The sequence below is a fragment of the Hoplias malabaricus genome, chromosome 12 (assembly GCF_029633855.1).
Source record: "Hoplias malabaricus isolate fHopMal1 chromosome 12, fHopMal1.hap1, whole genome shotgun sequence".
NCBI lineage: Eukaryota > Metazoa > Chordata > Actinopteri > Characiformes > Erythrinidae > Hoplias > Hoplias malabaricus.
In genome coordinates this window covers 32,870,575-32,890,905 of record NC_089811.1, presented here as the reverse complement: position 1 = coordinate 32,890,905, position 20,331 = coordinate 32,870,575, and the positions used below count along the sequence as shown (strand labels likewise).

Genomic DNA, 20,331 nt, shown 5'->3' with positions numbered 1-20,331 from the left:
ATTTAATGTGCGTGCATGGGTAATAATATTGCACCATAGTGGAGAAAATGCTCTCAATTCAGTTCTGTACTTTTATTATATTTAACATGACCTCTGTTTTTTGAGTGACCAGCATTATTATTATTATTATTATTATTCTGTTAAAACTGCTCAGTCTGGATTCCTCACATTCTCTTGGTTTACCACTTTTTTATTATTTTAAAGGTCAGCGGAAAATGGAGGTTTGTTTGAAGCATGTTATTTGGAAATGTGAACTGTTCAATTCAAATAAACGTGCTGCTAGTAAACTGTTCTTGTGCTGATAAACGAGCTTGTGAGGGTTAATTTGTTGTGCCTCTCCAGGATATCAGTTCCTGCTCAACTCAACATTGACCCCATGTGGACACAAGGTTTAGTGCAAATTTAAAACTTGAATAGAAGAATGGAATGTTTCATCTCTGAATCAGTGGGTGTGGATATGTTTTTATTAATTTTTAAATAAAAGTTTAATAAGAAGTGGGGGGAGGGGGGTGATAAAGTGACTTGTTCACTGGACAAATTAAGAGCTACACATCTAGACCATTGGCACACTGCACTGTACGATCATGAATCTAATTTGACAGTGTCATCAAACATTGAAGAGTTTTATTTCTGTGGTCACCTCATGTAGAAGTACCACCAGTAACTACTAGATTCATAAAGCTTTCTCTTTATCTACATACTGTACCTTATTTGGGGGGGAGCTTTATCCAGGAGTTCATCATTAAAGCCTTCTTTAATAAAGTTACTTTGCCTCTACAGCGAATAACACAACAATCAGCTGTGATCAAAAAAAAATAATAATAAAAATTGCCATTGAGCCGCCCTCTCATACATTTTGAAGAGAGACAAGCTTTATCACTATTCATATAAAATTCTATACATTTTCTCCCTTCAGATAGTATATATTAGGTGCAGTTTATGGAAGTTGTACTGTGCAGATTGCTCGCTGCTCTCTACACGGCTATGGCGGCTCTGAGTTTCCATACAGGTTTGTGCCCAAAATTAATCAGTGCCCTATTCACTACATAGTTAGCAATGTAGGGAATTCAGTATAGGGCCATTTGGTACACACCTCACCTTCTATATGATGAAAGTATGTTGGGGCGAGCCATCCAGGATCCCACTGAGAATGTACTGAAGGTTCTACAGCTCCAAAAAAAAGCCTTAACATGAGATATTGTGAAAGGAATTGCGTTTCCCCACAATATTAGACGTCCCCTTTAATCAACACTAACAGCTGTGTTCCACATGAATGTATACGGTCAACAGCCTAAAGGTGTAGTCATCAAGATGATGCTGTATTTGTAGAGAGATAGGAATGGGTTGAGGGTGTAACACAAGTGTGGGAGAAGCAAGAGTCAGTAATACCTGGAGTTTTGTGTGATATTGTGAGGATTCACTGTCACCGTCATCTCAGCTTTAAATCATCTACACTGTGTGAAGCTAAATCATACTAGACTCAATAAATGTTGCAGGTGCCAATACTCATCACACAAAATATGAATTTGCATGACTGCATTGCTTTTTATATGTTAATTTATTGCACAAACAGCATTGACAAAATGTATTTGATGTTAAACAAGTTACCAAGGAAATTGCAGAAAGACAAATGGAGCATTCAAAACATTTGTAAGTTTTTTTTGGTGAGACAGTGTAGGCAGTCTGTAGTGAATTAAACTGTTCAGAAAATGGATACCAAGCGATTAGCCCCAACATTTTCTTCATTCAGTGATTCACTGAGAAAAGCCTGATACGTTGACAGAGAGGGGACTTTCATAAAGCTTTACACACTGAGCAGTGTCTTTTTTGACAAGTGCTGTAGATCAGAGGGCCAGGTCACCACTCTGAGGATATCTATAACGTGAGTGTCGTATCAACAAATCATCACAGGATGCATGATTAAATTACTGTGGTGTTCAATGCTGAGATTATATAAGAAAAATAAAACAGAATCTTGACATCAGCAACATTGCATCTTACTCTAGCACCGTACAGAAGTATACCATGGTTTAGAAAGGCTTAGGTTCGGTGTATGGGTTAATTAAAGGCTTAATCAAAAGACAGGACTGAAGGGATCACTAAACTAGATTCTAAATTCTAATTAATCATAACCGACTCTTACAGAAACACAAGACTTAAACATTAGGGATTCTTGTTGCTTTAGGGAAAACACACAGGCACCTTTTCAAAGAGGAATGACCATTCACTTAGCGTCCACAGCCAGGCTGATCTTCATGAGCATGGGTGAACGTTAGCATTTCATGAAGTAACAGTCACTAATATTGACATGTCTGAGAAACACGTCAAAATTGCCTCTGGCTTTTTGCATATGTCATGTTGAAAATGAATCAAAACTTAAAAAAAATTATATATATATTATGAGGAAACTTGGATGGTCAGATATTAAATATATTAACATCCATATGAATGTCTTTCTTATATACACAATTTACAGGTGTATGTATATATGCATACAGTCAAAGTAATTTGGCCTCTGATGGATAGATCTGAGAAGCTGAGTGTCTTTGGTAGGAACAGGAAAGCAGTCCCATTTCCTTACAGTAAAAACTTTAACAAACCAGACCCAGTCAACTCCATCCAAAGACATCATGTTCTGATAAAGCTGGTAATGAAGAAAGGAGAGGAATGAGAGGTTGTGAGATATTACTTCACCATCCCCGGGCAGTTTCTCTTCGCCTGCAGGAGCAGGGAGTGGGTTTTAATTTTGTACATGTGTTTCCTTCAGTGCACTGAGCAGAGGCAGCTTTAGAAAAACATTTAAAAAGTATTGAGGGGCTTTAGATAAAATGTGAAACCCTGACAGAAACAGTTCAGAAGGCAAAAGTGTAAAGAGACACTGGCAGATACAAAGGACCTTTCGGGAGGGACAGTGAACGTACTGCAGTCACTCTTTTAAAAAAAAGAAAAAGTGAGGCAAAACAAGGCAGGGCAGACACCCACACATACAGCAAGAAAAGGCACACAGCTTTAGAAAGCGCAGTTCAGTCAACACCATAGTAGTGTTTCACACAAACTATAGAGGATTATCCTTACGTTTACTATATCAAAAGACAACTCAAATCAACGTTGGCAAGACCAGTGAGAATTTAAACAGTGGTTTCAATGACTGATATGGGCAATTATCTTCATACAAGAACATTTTCTTAGTCAAGTGGCATGACTAGACCCCTGTGATGTGAAAAAAGACAACTCCTCCTCTGGTAGTCAAATAGAAATAAGTGTTATTAAAAAAATCTGATTCCTCTGAACTCCATGCTTACTTCACTGTACACGAAACAGCATATCAAGAGAACAGGAGTGGGATGATCAGAGAGGACTGGAATATATCTGCTCTTTTGAAGAGTTACAGTACAGTATTGGACAAGAATCAGATGTTATAAATGACAAATAAGCAAGTGCTTGTTTTCTTTTTTTTATATATATATATATATATGGAGAAATCAGCATGAATTAGGCCTTAATCCAGTTATTCCAATGTGTACATGTGATTAGAAAAACAATTAGTAAAATGTTCTGTTTTACAGGGTTGAATTACAAGAGGTTCCGGTTTCCAAAAATGTTTTGGGGGTCCACATACTCTTTCACGGACTTGAGCATACCCAGTCCCACGGTAGATATAGCCTCCTTCATCCACTCCTTCCTCAGCTTACCCACTGAGAGAGAGAGAGAGAGAGAGAGAGAGAGAGAGAGAGAGAGAGAGAGAGAGAGAGAGAGAGAATGTCAGCATGGCTGGGTGGCTGTCAGTAGTGTGGCACATCAATCTTAAGGGAGTGAGAGTAAGCAGGGTTTGATGGATGTGTTTATGGGGGGCTGGAGCTCTGCTGGATCCGGTAGAACACTGCTAAAATGCTGCGAGATGTTTTACATGGTGTGATTTATGGAGAGCAGCAGACTATCAAACTCATTAAGCTGCCAGTGTTCCCTATGGAGGGAAGCTCGCCACGCTCTGACACCCTCCCACCCATATATGCTTTCTATCTGGGTCTCTCTTTGACTGTCTGCGCCTTTGCACGTCTTGCTCATGCTCTCTCTTTTCTGCCTTTATCTTAGCTCCTTCACAGCCACTGTGCATGCATCACAACGTCTCTCAGCAAGACAAGGTCCCATCACTCACTAACACTCGCACACACACGCCCCTACCATGGGACAAAATTACAGCATTTAGTGATTCACAAGATACACTGCCCTCCCTGGAGTTGATGAATCTTAAGATTGTTAGCATCAGAAGAGTTCTCTAAACAGAACTAGTCAAACCAAAGTGAAGGGCATGTCTTTCAATTACACAAGTGAGTTAACAGCTTTAGTCATCACATCTTTATCTCTGCTGATTTTATATTTGAGGCCTTTCAGATATTCACATGCTCAGCCCACTGAAATGGAATTTAATAAGCCATATTTGTGTTATTAATACTAAGGACTCCATAATGACCTAACACCTGACTTTGGAACTCTGATTTTTCAGGTTTGTACAATATTACTGACTCATTACTGACCCTCACCTCACCTGACACTCCTTTATTTGAAAGGACAGGGACACACGCTACTGGCAATGTCTAAACCCAGACACTCATACATATTCATACATATGCAAATGTACACTGACACCTCAACACAATAAGACAGACTGCTGTTCCACTCAACCAATCAGAGTCTTCCAAGCAGAAACAAAGTAACCTGCTTTATCTACTACTTCCTCCCTTCATTTCTCTCCCACTCCTTCTCTCTGTGGCCCTGGCCATCTCATTCCCTTGTTCCTCAGGGAGAAAAGAAGAAACAGAAGGTACTGGGGCTGCATCATTGCCTCCATCACGGAGATAATTTACACATCTATCATGTCACTTTCTTACAATTCTCTCTCTCTCTCGTTACTATCTCTTAAAGCTATGACGACATAGCTGAGACGTGCACAAAAAATGCATAGTCAGAAGAGCGAGAGCAAGAGAGAAGTGGATGTGTGTTGTTGAACTCTCTCTCCATCCCTCTTTATGATTATATTTTAAATATGTCTAATGTTTTTTAGTTACAATTTTATATATACTGTCAGTTAGAATTACAAACAGAATGACAAACTGGGCTTTATGGACTGCACAGGTCTGTGGAATTTCTTTTTTTTTAACAAATGAGAACAGAAGCTGAAGAGTAAAGTCCGTTTACATGGGAAGAGCCACCTTTCAATAAGGAGAACGAACCAGCTTGCTGGTAATTACATAAACACAAAACACTCTACATAGTTTTGGATAAATTTGCAAATGCAGTACCCAGATTACAGCGGAAAAAAAAAATCTTTGTTTATGCTTCTAACTATTGATGCTTTTTTGTCAGATAATAAAAGTGGCTTCATTTTGTCTTTTGGTTTCAGGTTTATATTTCTCTCCCAATAAAAGATACCTGGTGAAACATGTATATGAGATATTGTTAAGGCATCTGTAGCTACTGTTAACACATCAAAAAAACTATAAGAACTATAAGAAAAAACTGTTTTGAAATTGTATGGACAAAAAAAGGTTAGGATGTGTGTATCGCTCTTTCTCTCTCCTCACTGGTTCTGACCTGCGGTAAACACAGGTTTGTAAAGTGTGTATTTCCCTTGTGTGCCCTCCCACCTCATTGGCCCAGACTACATCTGTTTTCTCTGGTTGCCTCTCTTAGAGACACACACACGCACACACACACACACACACACACACAACCACACAATTTGTCATGCTGTGATTGTGGGCAGACAAAGCAGGCTGTCGGCAGCCAGATAGCACTGTGCTACTGCTATTAATCACAATTACACAGAACTGTGCACACAAGCACTCACACAGCATCAATAACACACCAGATCTAAACTCTCCTTTCTTCCTAGTTCTTGCCCTTTTTTCAGCACCTTAATGCTCTCCTCCTGTCCTTTGTGAGGAATTCACCAAAATCTTATTTACTGAAGCCTCCTGATTTTCCTTTACCTCACCAGGAGCTTTTTATTACTGATGTTTTCATTTGGCATCTTCTCTCCTCGCCATGTTGGAGACATGAGTTTGATAGGGCGGAGGCAGCCTGACTATGAGAGCCTCATATGTATGTGTCTGACGGCTGTGATTAATGCTTTTAGTGATGTATGGCTTGCAGCAGGCAATAGTTATATAGATAAAGACTCTGTGGCTGTGTCCCAAAGCTTCATGAGAAACGCCAGCCAAGCCTAACTTGATTCCTATCATCTAAAACAAGCCGGACCATTTCTGTGAACTATATGAATTTTTTTTTTACCAAGTCGACTACAGTGATTTCTTTTGTTTTTGCCCCACTTAGCCTAGTAAATTTATTAAACACTATGTACTTAGCAAAGCAAACTCATCCTGTTAGGTCTGTAATAATGGACAAACTCAAAATGTTTACATTAAGTAAATAAATTAATTAATATGGCAAGAAATGCAGGTGATTCATTTTTTAACAGGAATTATTTTTAAATTTTTTATTATTAAATGTCCTGTTGCCAAAGTTATGAATTAATAAATGTATTAATTAAAACTCTTTATTGGCAACATTGTCTATGCAATACTGTAAAAATACATATTTATTGATCTGACACAAATGAATAATTATTCAGTTATACAGTTTACCAATAAAGATCAAATGACTAATTATCAGAACTTTGAAAAATATTACCTCCATGATGATGGGAAAGGCTTCCTCCATTGGCTAGAATCTCCTCTCTGGCTGCATGCTATACAAAAGAGTGAGAAGACATTGCAAACACATTTATAAATACCCTATATATGCACAGATACAGACACTATGTAATCAAAGACTCTTGCTCTATGGGCCACTTGTTTTGGGCAGTTATTTTAAGAAGAAAGAAATGTACCTCTACTTGCTCATAGACATGTATTGGATCACCGAGTCCTCTGTAGTTGAAGGCAAAGTAGAAATACACACAGGCACCAGCATCATAGGTCTGTGTTACCCTGTGGGTGAAAAAGGATGGAAAGATTAGAAAGAAAGAGATAAACAAAAACATGAAAGGACAGAAAAGAAAGAAACATGTGGTGATCATCATGGTACATCATGTTGCTTTTGGATACTGTAATTCACAAGAAGCTTTTATCCATGAAAAAATAACAATAACCAAATAAAATCAGCATTAAAGCTATCAGTCATCAAATGTTGGCACCATAACTGCAAATTCTATTGCACTTTTGTTTAAATGAAATGTCATTGGGTTAAAGTCACACCACCTGACTCTCATTTCCTCTCTAATAGCAGAATATTTACAAGCACTACCAGACACTGGCTCCATTCTGCTCCATCAGCCAGCACTGATGTTAAGATTAATGTGCATGTGCATGTGTGTGTGTGGTGTGGTGTGGAAGCCAGTGTTGGGGAGGTCCCTGTCACTTTCAATCTCATCACATACATGTGATATTAAGCACCCATCAGCCTCACTGCCATGGTACACAGCATTGTTCAGTCTAGCACCGTCCATCCACATAATGCTCTTTAATAAAGTATCCATCTCATACACTCAGGCCATCTGGACCGACAGCGATCAGTGACATTACAGAAATATAACGCCAACATATTAAGCCATTAAAGTGGCAATAAAACTCCTAAAGCGATGTTCATTACTCAGCAAAAAATTACTGCATCATTTAAATTGCCCAGTGTAGTTTTTCTGAATTAATTTTCAAATGTTTCTGAGTAAATGGTGAGACCACTACATGGGGCTGAGGTCCAGGTATTCCACTACCCAGTAAACAGTTTCTAACTAAAAATATATTCAAATTACTTTTAAAACTCTTTGAGGAAACAGAACTCAGGTCTGCGACTCCTACCTTTTGTACGAGCCAGAGTTCTGCTTACTGTTAAGCTCAACATTTTCAGGATTCAGCTATTTTACAGGAAGGGGCAATTTTATTAATGTGTGAAATGACCAACCTTCAACTAGTTTTGGGAGGCAATTGGCGAAAAAACACTCAAGGCGAACAAAGAGGTTAACAATTAATTTTAGATTTTTTATATTTGTGTTTATTAATTATTGCTTGTAAAAAAAAAAAAAAAAAAATAACAAAACTGTCAAAGTTGTGTCACTCTTTTATTGTATTTTTCAAACTAAAAACAGAATGCAAGAGAAGCCAAATACAGCAGTAGAAAAGCTGATGAGCTCATGCTAGTTTAATCTGCTGCAGAACTTATTATTATTATCATTACACCAACTGAATGACAGGTTATGTCATAATCAACTATTTTAAAATACAAACTTCATTCAAATATTTCTATGTAATTATGATAAAAGTTCAAAGTAACCGTCATGTCTGATTTAGCTCTGTCATAATAGTTAAAGTTTAATAAATTATCTTTAATTTGTACTCTAGCTGCACTTTATATACAAATTATTGCAGGGTTCTAAAATGAGATAAGAATCAGTATCAGCCCAGAAATCACATATCAGGGCATTACTGTTAATAACTATGAATTCTGTAACTTGCTTTGTGTCTTTCTGAATCACTCCTTGAATCAAGAATCAAATGTAAATGTGTGTGTTCTGTATGTTATGTATCTAGATATATCTCTCTTCAAGCATGTTAAGGTAGGGGGGTGTGTGTGTGTGTGTGTGTGTGTTGCGTGTTATCAACAGGGGCAGTGGCTTATCCAGAGGTTAAATGGCCACATCAATCACATCACACACAGCTGCACAGGAACAGACAGGAAATGAATGGCTGAAGCATAATCAAGCTTCAAACCCAATCCCTCTTTCTCCCCCTCCACTCTCTCTTTCACTCTCCTTGTTCTTCCAGCCTCTGCCCCAACCCCCAGTACAAACCACTCACTTCTCTTGCCCTCACACTCTTTCTCTGTTTTGCAGGGTCACAGTGAAGGTGAACTGAGTTGTGTTCAAAGACTTTGTAGGTTACCAGTTTGCACACAAATCAAATCCTATTTGTTGTCGAATTTGGGTAGAGAAAAACCATGATCTGCCGAATTAGTGTCAGTGTTGCAGCATTTCCGCAGGTAATCAGCAAATTTCAGCAAAAACCAAAATAACAGTTTGCGCATACCTGCATGTAGACAGAGGGGGAAACTGTACCCCTCGCTCTTTACACTCTCTCACTATCCTCTCCTTCACGTTCCGGCACAGGTCCAAAACTCTATAAAACATGAAACACTCAACAATAACACACACAAACAAGGCTCAAAACCACCATTGAATATACTGTGCAAAATTCATGACATGAACTATAAGCTTAACCATAACAATGTGAGTAGGATCAGTATGGGGTAACTCTCATAGTGCAGAGAAAAAAAAATCAGTCACAGAGAGTAACAGATGCTTCACTGGCACAGTAAAATGAGCGGAATGAAGGTGTGTAGTGTTTTCTCTCATGACTTAGAAATGGCTGTGGTATAAAATACAGAGGCCCATTCTCAACATGGTGGTGCCTCGGAGTAGATAATATAAATAATGTTTTAATGTTTCATAATATACTAATGATTACATTCTGCTGCAAGGAGTGTGAACATGCAGCATGATTTATAACACAAAAGGGAGGAACAATAAATACAGTACTTCTTGATAAGCACAGCATAAATAGTGGACCAATTACCAACTTTACAATGAACATATTTCATTTTTCATAAGTCATTTTTATATGTAGGTGACCAAAATTTTCAGGTTCGCAATGAATAAATTTTGGCTAAATCCACAACACCCTTTGACTTGGCTATAAAAAAGAAAAACTGAATTAGTAGGCAGCATGTGTCAAAAAAAGAAAAATGTCAAGCCATGCTTGAGACTGATCAAACAAAACCACCACCCCAACATAGACACAGTACTCCCCTGCAAGCATAATATTTATTTAAAACACCTACTAAAAGAATATATATATATATATACACACACACATACACACTTCTTACCTGTCCCAAGGCACTGATGTTTCAAATGATTCGCCTATCACATAGTAATCCATGCCCAAATCCTGCAAAAAGACCAATGTGTTACTGTATGGCAGCATTCTGCACTGTCCGTATAGTTAGTGTAAAAAAAAAACAAAAAACTGTAAAAAATATACATGTACCCGCAGGTAAGCAATGACAAAGGTCAGCATGTATCCTCTCTGCCCATTATCCTCTCCTGCTGCCAGGCCACTAAATCACAAATAAATAAATACACACACAGATCAATTAGAGAGGTACTATCCATCCATCCATTAACTACCGTTTATCCGGGTCTGAATAGAAAAGTACCTTTTAATATCAAATTGCTCCTACAAACACAAGAGATTTTTTTTTCTGTGTACTTCTCTCTGAAACACACACACCTGCTAGAGCTAAAAGTGAATCCGGTCTCAGGTTCAGCTCTCCATCAATCAAAATCATCATCTAATCAAATATTCATTTGCTACCCAAACTAATCAACATAACCTCGTTAAAGCTGAAATCACAGATCGATTTTCCCATTTTTCCAATGAGCGCACACAAGCATTCCACTCAAGTATCAATCAAATCCATCACTACCCCAATGAAAAGAGGCCATGATGAATGTGAAAAGATGAAAAGAAAACAGCTTGCGCCTGGAAGAGGAGTGATAGAGTGAATTAGGATGATCACAATTCAGGTTAAAGGTTGTGACACTGATGACCTATAGTGATCCACACTGGTTAAATAGTTACTTGGACTCTATGGAAACAGCAGACTGTAAAGCAACACAGATTCACAGGAGGTTGTGACTGTGGACTTTGCAGATGTAGTTTGGACCCCACTTCTATAGTCAAGGGGAGTGCTGAGGTATTCAACTTGATGTTTTTAAAAAGGAATAAAGGTGCCTAACCTTCCACAATGAAACAATTCCTAATGGATATAGAAGCAGGCTTGGGACCTGTTCTAACCCCACAATTTGTTAGAATTTGTTGAGTGAGTGAAGGAAAAGTGGTGTCTTCTCCCTCGACACCCACAGCTGAAGTGCCCTTGTGCAAGGCACCTTACCACCAATTGCTCCCCTGGTGCTGCTCTCTACAGTTTGTGTGTCATGGATAGGTTAAAACGTGAAGGAAACATTTTGTTGTATGCTGTACAAAGACATAAAATAAGTTTATCAAAATGTATCATGTATTATTATCAAATGCTATAAATGATCACTGTAGCAATGGAAAGGTTTATACAAGTTTGTTGGATCTTAATTCAGAACACCTATAGGACACCTATAATTGGTCAGGATGCTCACAGCACATATTAATACATTAATACACAGAGAGCTCTTGCACAGGTCTACAATGTCACGTCAGCCTATTTCACATATGCAAGGTAACCCAGCCAGAAGAGCTTTATCCTGCCTGCCCCCTAGTACAAAGTCAGGGTAAGGTTAGAGTGAGTGCATTTGAGAACAGAGCTCGTAATGCTCCAGAGAATACATTCCATGCCTCCTGCACATGCACACAGGCACCGCACCATGCCTGAAGCATGCATCTCTTTTCCAGCTGTGAGAAAGCATCAGACACTGATTATCTCTGGCTGTATGCTACATGTGTGAAAAGGCAACTTTGGAAAATGTCTGGAAATGGTTCATGTGTTAAAGCAGCTTATTACTCCCTTACAACATCCATGTAGGTTTGTTAGGAAAGCTCGTCTCTCCCTGGGCTCTTGATGAGGAGTGGTGAGATTTTTTAAGCAAGAGAACCAGAGCAACATAACAAAAAACACAAACACATGCACACCTTCTACACAGATAAAGATACTCCGTCCAAGGAACTTAACAGACCCACCAAACAAACCCTGAAGACATCGGATGGTGTATAAAGGAGGCAAAGCAATGCCGAATTGACCGAGCAGTGAGTTCTGATCAATTTCATAAACAACTAATATGTACGAATGATTTAGTACACGTATTCCGTACTGAGTATTAGTGATAAAACATTGGCTATTCAAGTTGATTGTTCAAGTGTTCCCTACACTGTCTCGGTGCCTCATAAATATAAGCAATGACACTAAACAAGCAAATGTCACAGTCTGCTTTATAACCAAAAACAGAAATATCTATACACTTAACATGTAATGGCATAGAATGTAACAACTAGACTAATCTACCAAGCCTTTTATACATTTGCATTTAATTTTTGCCATAAACTTATAAATGATTAAAAAAAAAAGTCTCTAGAAAACCAAACGAGCCTTACCCAAATTTGGCAGCAATGTCATAAACCTGTTTCTCATGCTGCAAGACCTTTTCCCGATCTCCTTCAAATAGCAGAGTAGCCACACACAAGTGATGAGGATCAAAGCCTTTAAACTGTAAGAATAAAACATAAAATTATATTTATAAGCACAAACTCTTCTGTGATGTTAATACACACACAACTTTTCCACTGAGAATTTCTCTTACTTTTGTGATGTAGAATTTTTTCAGTCCATCCAAAAATGATGTGAAAATGGAGGACACTTGAGGCTTAAGTGCATGACCTGGAACAATATATTCAAAAATGTCAACACAGTGTCAACTAAACCGTGCATTAAAAGGTTTCAGTAGCCTTACATCCCACATGAGATAAATGAAAGTCATATTTTCACCACCCATTTCTGGCCTCTTTCCCCAGGTTATCCACACAGGATTAGAGTAGCAGATTGATCCGTTGGTTGAACAATAGCAGTGTAATGAATGGGGGAGAGTAGAGACACAGATACTCTAAGGCTGAGGGCCATAAATCAGTCTCTCACTGAGAGGAAATGCTTTCCATGCTGTTGTATCCATCTCCCTGATGTACACCCTCTGATTTATTCCTGAATGAACTGGCACACAAACGAAAGCAAGCAACCACAGGCAAGGGGACGGCTATCAGTCTCTTACACTTGCACCCAGATATGAACAAGAACATTACAGGATAGTCTACACAGAGCTTCCACATCATTTTTCTTAGAACATTTCAGTATCCCTTCAAAACATACGTACACAGCTGTCACACACACAGGCACACACTCACTGACATTTTTTACGGTTTCCATTTTAAACAAGAGTACAGGTTAAAGTCAATGGCAAACTTTTAATACATAATGTCATAAATGTATCACATTTCTAAGTATGGCTGGCCTTATATGCATTTTATAAGCTTTGAACATTCACTAGTGTTTCTGTACAAATACTCATTCTTAACACCAATCAAAAAAGGCAAAACAATACTATATACATTTGCAACAATTAGTATTTTTTTTTTTTAAAAATAGCAAAATCTCAGACACAGGGACAGGCAGTGTAATGCATGTTCAGACAAGAAGCTATAAGTCTGATGGATTTTGCTTAGCACATAATGTATTACATTTTTTAAATAACTTTAAAGAGCTTGTGTTTTAAAAGTTTAATTAAAATATTTATACGGGCTTTCAAGTATATGTATTATCCTGGTTTCCACAAAAAATGTTTAACCAAATGTATTTGTAGTTAATTCCCCAAATCCCTCTTATCACACAATGCCACTGAGCTAGGTGAGCATGCTTCGTTTCGAGTGAAATGAAGTCAGCCACTGCATCTTTCTGAATTACTATTGAAGCAATGTGACTAAACATTTGACTGTACTTCAGAAGATAATGCTAACCTGATCTGCTTGCTATCGATGAGAAAAGGCATCAAACCCACCTAGAGAGTGAAGCAGTTAGACATGCTAGGCTTTATCTGCTCGTTGCAGAAAAACAACAAAAGGGCCCACCAAATGTTAAAAATCATGAAAAGTCATGAAGATACAGCTTTATTCCTTGTCCATAGGTGGGTAATATTGATTTACTTTTGCTGTTTCAGATTATTTAGTTAGGAACACACACTAAATTCGGGAAACTACTAACTGCATGCTACAAATCTAAACAACTCATGTTACAAACAAGATTCTGTGGCATTTAAAACAGCAAATAAAAACTTACAGACAACGTCAGCCATGCACAAACAGTAATCTTAAGTTCCACCTTAAAAGACATGGCACCTTTGAACATAAACAAACCTGAGAGGATTTTGTAGACATTCCCTATAATATCCAAATAAACAGCCAAATACTTGAGACTCAATACTGATTACACTGAGAAATCAATTTATGTTTTTGTGGTAAACATTTCTCTAGTAATGTAACTGCAATCTTTAAACTGGTATTATGCAATAAACAATTTAAAAAGAACTATATTTAGGAATACCCCTTTTATATGTCTTCATTTTGTCATGTGACTTGAACCTGATCATCTCATCAAATTCACACCTGATAATTACAAACATATAAAAAAAAAATCCAAAACATACATTTTCTCTGTTTCTCTATAGTCTAGTCTGTAAAAAACTGAACTGTTAAGAGTACACATGAGTTAAGTGTATGGTGATTAGAAAGAGAAGCCTTTATTAGTATGAATGAGAATCTCTCTACTTTAGATGTTACCAAGAGTCACATTCTCTTGGCCTGAGGCTCAGAAGTGCATCGTCGGTGAAAATGTGCAACTGCAAGAGACTTAATGAGGTCCCTTGAGTCCAGGCGAACTTTCCCAATGATGTCTGGCCACCCCTCATAAATTCCTTTATATCTCCACATATAATTTTATAAAACCTCAACATGCTGTGAGCTTAATTGTTGCCAGGGCCATTTTTCACTGTTCAGGAATCGTATGTTGGTTTGTTCTGCTGCTCGGCTGGTGAGATAATGATCAATTTAACATTAGACTGATGCATCAAACTACACAGAGAGCAGCAACCATAAGCAATTAAACAACAAAGAATGTTAAACATGCAACACTACTTTGTCTCCATGAACAGATACGAAGGCCCAACAGAACCTGCTGGGCTCCTGAATTATTAAGACAAATTTGTGAACAAGGAGTGTGTGTTCTGCATAGTTCTGCAATATAACCAAATCTCAAATGCCCAGTAGGTGTGGGGGGGGGGGGGGTGAAGAGAAGAAAAATCTGTGGTTACTCTCTGTTTGCGTGCCGAATCTCTTATATGTTCATTAAAAAAACATCAAATTGTAGTACTCAGTAGTGCCATATTACACCATACATTACACTATTGGCTAAGCCTCAACTACTTGCCAATAAAACTTTGTCCATGTGTCAGTTTAAAAATTCTGTTAATGATGAATGAATGAATGAACTGGATTATTCAATCATTAGGGTTAGTGTTCATCATTTAGACCTCCAAGGAACACAGTTACTATGGCAACTGATACACGCACCTATATCTGCCATCATGCTCAGGGCTGCAACTAACAATTATATTTCATAATGTACTAATCTGTCAAAAAGTTTTTGTTATTTTATTTGAAAATATACATAAGGAAGACATATTTTAAACAAACATTTAATGATTATATAATACAAAATGGCACTTCATGAATTTCTTAATGCAACTTTCTTTTATTAAAGAAAAAAAAGATTGTATATAAGTTTAAATTGTAACCTGTAATACACAAATGCTATTTTGTGTAAGTAAACACATTTTTGGAGGTAAATATTCACTACACTATTGACACAGATGATCAATCCCTTCCATTACACTCTCCCATCCCTTCCTATTTCTAGAGAAATCTTTACTACAGAATAAAAATGTTAATATATCCCATGTTCTGGGCTGAGGCTGGCTCTCTTTTGTTAAACTGCTTGCTATAGAGAATGGATGCTTAGCTGCTGGTGATACATAAGTAAAACAAGCCAGACCATAGACCGGAAAGAAGAATGGATGGTATGTCCCATGCTCTGCCATTTCCCCACATCCCACTCCACTCTAATTTAGCAGAAGTGGAAGCTGACATCTTGTTTGCGCTTGCCAGACCATGCACATTAGAAACAGGTGGAGAGGCTGTTTGTCCTGAACACCACCTACATTTAAGTGACACACCCAGACACGCTCCCTCTGTCTGTTTACTAGGAATGCCCTGCTCCTGTCTCTATCCTTGAGTGGTTGCAGCACTGGAGAAAACTGTAGTGAAATATGGATTTATCTAACACACAGCTACTGTCCCTGAGCAGGAGGGGGTCTCATTTAAAAGCACAGAAGCCCAACTTCTCTTTACATCAATGAGGTGTAAAAAAAACCCTCTTTTAGCCTTACTGGAATTTTCACAATGGGATCTACGTGACCAAATTTGTGAGTTCACACACAGACTGCACACAAGCTCCAGTAAATATGTTTTTCACATGTTTCACTTTCTGGTACAACATTCAGTAAAATGCATCTTATGCCAAAAACAGAAATAACATCCTAATCTGTAAATATATATTAATATTACATTTCAGACAAAGATACAGGGGGTTGGACTTACCAAACTGAAACTGCTCATTGTCCATCAGTCGAATAGAAGCAGGTGCACACCTCTATAACAGAAAAATTACACTGATATATATTTTTGAACAATTTAAAGAGAATAATGGTGAAAGTATTTCAGCAAGATAAGAACCCAGAAAAGTTGGGATGCAGAATGTAAATAAAATAAATACAAATGTAATAATTTAAAACCTGTGTTTAATTGAAAATACTACAAAGAAAATTGGGTTTTGTGTATTTATAAAGCAACCAACACAATGATTAATTAAATGCTAAAATGCATTAAATATAAAATATGTTCTAGCACTGACCTACCATGCATATAAAGCAGCATGAATATGATGTGACGATGTGTACACAATTCATTCAATACAGTTCTATGTTGAAACATACACAGCACAATTGAAAAAAAAAATATGTTTAAATATGAGTTATACCAACGTAATAAAATTATTTTTATATAAGCTCACTAGACAGCTGTGACCTGTGACTGAAACATATCTAATAGCATGTAATACCTCCACAAGCACAAATAACAGCTGTGATTCAATTTGGCATGGACTTGACATGTTTCTGGATGTAGGGGACATCAATGTTCAAACTCCTGTATTAAAGAATTCTGCGGCTCAGCCAGATTTCATGGACGCCTTTCCTGGCGTTTTAATTGTCATTCCAGTAAATCCATTTTGCAGGTCAGTCCAGCTAGGTGAAAGCTCCTGAATCTATCATGGCAATTACTCACAATTGAAACCCATGTCATCTTTGAATACAGGGATAGGAATGTTCTGTTTCTTGGTAAGATTATGAGGAAGAGGCAAAACCTGGCTGTCCAGCAGCTCGGTGTTCAGACTGTGGTTCCTTTTTACCGTCACCTCAAGCAAAAGATCCATTTCTATATAATTAAAACTCTTCCCGAACACCACAGATCCTTCTCCAGCCTTAAAAACACCTTACACATTGTCATCACTAAAGGTTCCCTGAGGTCTATGATGAACATTTTGTCTAGCATCATTCCAGTCATGAACAGTACAATTATTGTGTATCTTCGCCCACTGTAACCAGGCAGATTTGTGATCAGAAGTGAGCAAAGGCTTCTTGCGTGCCACTCTGCTCCATATGTTCATGATATGCTGTTCCCTGTGGAGTGTTCATTTCCTTCAGAAATGAGTTGTGAAGGAACCAAGTTGACTTCTAGAAGCAAATCTTGTGGTTTTCATTCACTGGCCATGAAACAGGCCGGTGGTCACTGTCCCTCAGTTTCTTTTTCTGACACAATTCTGATGAGAGCTTCTTGTAGACTGGGAATTTTGCCACTGCTGGTCAAACCTAATGACTGTACGCTTCGGTACACCTGCAAATTCAGCTACTTCCTTCACACTATGGCCTTTGGCACACCAAAATGGGATCACTCCTCTGTGCCAAACATTAACATCTGCTTTGTAACACATTTTCCACACAGTGAACAAGACAGAGAGGGTCTTTTTGATCTATGAATACTGCCACACAACATACAGGTATTTATAGCCCGGTTATCCTTAACCTAGTATCAGCTTAAACACTCAAGGTGATTAATTATTCCTTGGGAGCTTATTACAATATATATTTTTAATCAAATACATGCAAAACAAAACAATTATTTTAATACACAGAAGAGAGAACGTAGCTTCTCAAACAGTTTTATTTGGGTAGCTTAGTAGGAATCATTTTTTTAAGGCAAATTCAAAATTTGAATACTGTACTTTGTGGAAAATGTATTTATAGATTAGTGTGGTATGGTACATACACCAGAAAGTCAGATTAAATAATGACTAATATGTTGAATATATGGATAAACACACCATAATAATTATTAAACACAGATCAATTAAAAAAATGTACTTAAGTGAATCTCAAACATCTGTTTAATATGCTGTGGACATTGACAGATGTTACTATTTAAGAGAGGACAACCAGAGCAAAATTCCACTACAACCTTTTTACCTACATACATTTTTTCATAGATACATTAATTAACACAAGGTTGCCTCCGTAGTCCTTTCACAAAAAAGCATTCAGCAAACATAGATTAGGCCTATTATTCAGCTATTGCTCTAAAGTCATATTTTGCATTGACAAATATAAATTACTCAACTACTACAAAACTTAAGTAAGCAATGGGTAATGAGGAATTGATGTCTCTGTCTGATGATTGATAGTGGGAGCTTTACAGGTTAACAACAAACACTTTAAAGGAGTTTCTGCAAAAGACGTATTTGTTTTAATCTGCCCTTTTAATGTTTAAATCAATAATGAGGAGAAAAGAAATCGGTTAGGCTTTCCTCAAATGCCACAGTAGGAGTCGTCTTATTTCACTGTGGTTTTGAAAAGTAGCCACAGGGGCTGAGAGTCTGGGGAAAACTCAGACTCAGAGATCCTGAACAACATGATCAATATCTTAATTGCCTGCTGTATAAAGAGCTAATTTATGCCATCATAACATGGAGAGCTCCATAGAGCTAAAATATACACTCGTCATTAGCAGTGCCTTCTGCACAAATCAATGGTTACTTAATGAGATAAGGTCTAAACAGCCAGTGTCATTGGTGGATTCTAAAAGCCTGAGTCTACAATCTGAGCAGTGCATGACTTGTACATTATGACAGAACTTTATATTTTAGAATGATTATTGCTAACATATTACAGGAAGCACCCTATCGTTTTTCAGTATATATGATGTGCTGCAGAGCAACATGTTAATCATCCAAAGCCAGTGGACTTTCGTTTAAGGGTCTGCAGTTAACCTGGCCAGAAATGTGTTTTTCAATCTTTAAACTTTCTTTCTGTAAATAACAGAAGGGTTCAGGACACCCTGTCAATTTATCAATAAATTTAAACACCATGTTACAGTGTTATGGTATCTCTTAACACTACTGGCCTAAATGTGAATTCAGGGAGAAAAAAAAATGTAATTGCCTCAAAATTAAGATGTTCTGCTTTTATTTTTCTAAACTAACCAGCACAGAAGCGCTGGTCTGTCACAGGATGGAGCTGTGGTGAATTGGTCAGTTATCTCACTCCTGTTTACTGTGCTGGAGAAAACAGCCGCAAATTATCTCATTCTGAGGTGCTTTAGCTTCACTCCAAAAGGACAGCTCAGTTTTTAACTCCTGATTTTCTGTTAACACAAATGTAGCCCATGCCTAATGGACTGTGGTTCTTATGTATGATGTCATGGCAGTTGCCTGGCTTTTGTTTGAAGTTTGAGCAGCATATTCATGTATTATGCAATTTATCCAGTTATGTTATCCGGTAGCAATCTAAGTGATTAATTTATAGAAATATGAAAGGATTGTTACAAGTAATACATGCCAAAGTACAGGGTCCCTTTAGGCAGAAATATTATTTACTTGAATTTTCTTCACATAATTCGACAAGTTAATGCTAGTGTCAAAACAGTAACTGTGATATTGCACTTGTTTTAGTTTTATTTTCATAGCTTTGTCTGTAATCGTTGAAACATATACTGATAGAAAGATCATCCATTTTCTGAAGGAGACTAAAAGCAATATGAACCATAAATGACATTATGTAAAATTGAGATGAAACTTTTATGCCAGATTCACAGTGGGATATCATATTTTTATTTATTTTTTTTTTTTAAACCATTTTCTGCCTCTGACTCTCAATACTATAAATACAAAAGGGACTACTGTTCCAGCTGATCCTGGCTAAATGTTTGCAGGTTTAGATTCCATCATGCTGTAAACAAAAAACTGATGCACATACAATTTACAGTAAACAGACTACATTCTTAAGGGAGCAATTTTCCCTAATTTTCCCACAGACTGAATTAAATGAAGGATCAGTAGATTTCACTCACCTGTTTGGCCACCTCTCGCAGGCATGCAACACCCTGCTGAAAGTTTGGGAATACAATGGAGCCATATTTCTGATATTCAGGAACCGGACGGATCTTCAGAGTAACCTCAGTAACAACACCCAGAGTGCCTAAGACAACAAACCACACACAAATACATAGTTAACAGTGTATT

General features: G+C 37.5%; 1 protein-coding gene across 1 annotated transcript in view; it reads right to left on the bottom strand.

Annotated features, from left to right (window-relative positions):
- Positions 1-1,547: 1,547 nt before the first annotated feature.
- The window catches only part of agps (alkylglycerone phosphate synthase), a 39,480-nt gene continuing 20,696 nt past the window's right edge, over positions 1,548-20,331 (bottom strand). Inside the window, exons 11-20 of the mRNA XM_066686455.1 lie at positions 20,160-20,287; positions 16,299-16,350; positions 12,401-12,477; positions 12,195-12,307; positions 10,101-10,170; positions 9,940-10,001; positions 9,081-9,170; positions 6,890-6,989; positions 6,691-6,748; positions 1,548-3,695 (exon numbers count right to left, since the gene is read on the bottom strand). Coding sequence (XP_066542552.1) covers positions 3,574-3,695; positions 6,691-6,748; positions 6,890-6,989; positions 9,081-9,170; positions 9,940-10,001; positions 10,101-10,170; positions 12,195-12,307; positions 12,401-12,477; positions 16,299-16,350; positions 20,160-20,287 — 872 coding nt within the window. The 3' untranslated portion in view covers positions 1,548-3,573. The remainder of the gene's footprint in view (positions 3,696-6,690; positions 6,749-6,889; positions 6,990-9,080; positions 9,171-9,939; positions 10,002-10,100; positions 10,171-12,194; positions 12,308-12,400; positions 12,478-16,298; positions 16,351-20,159; positions 20,288-20,331) is intronic.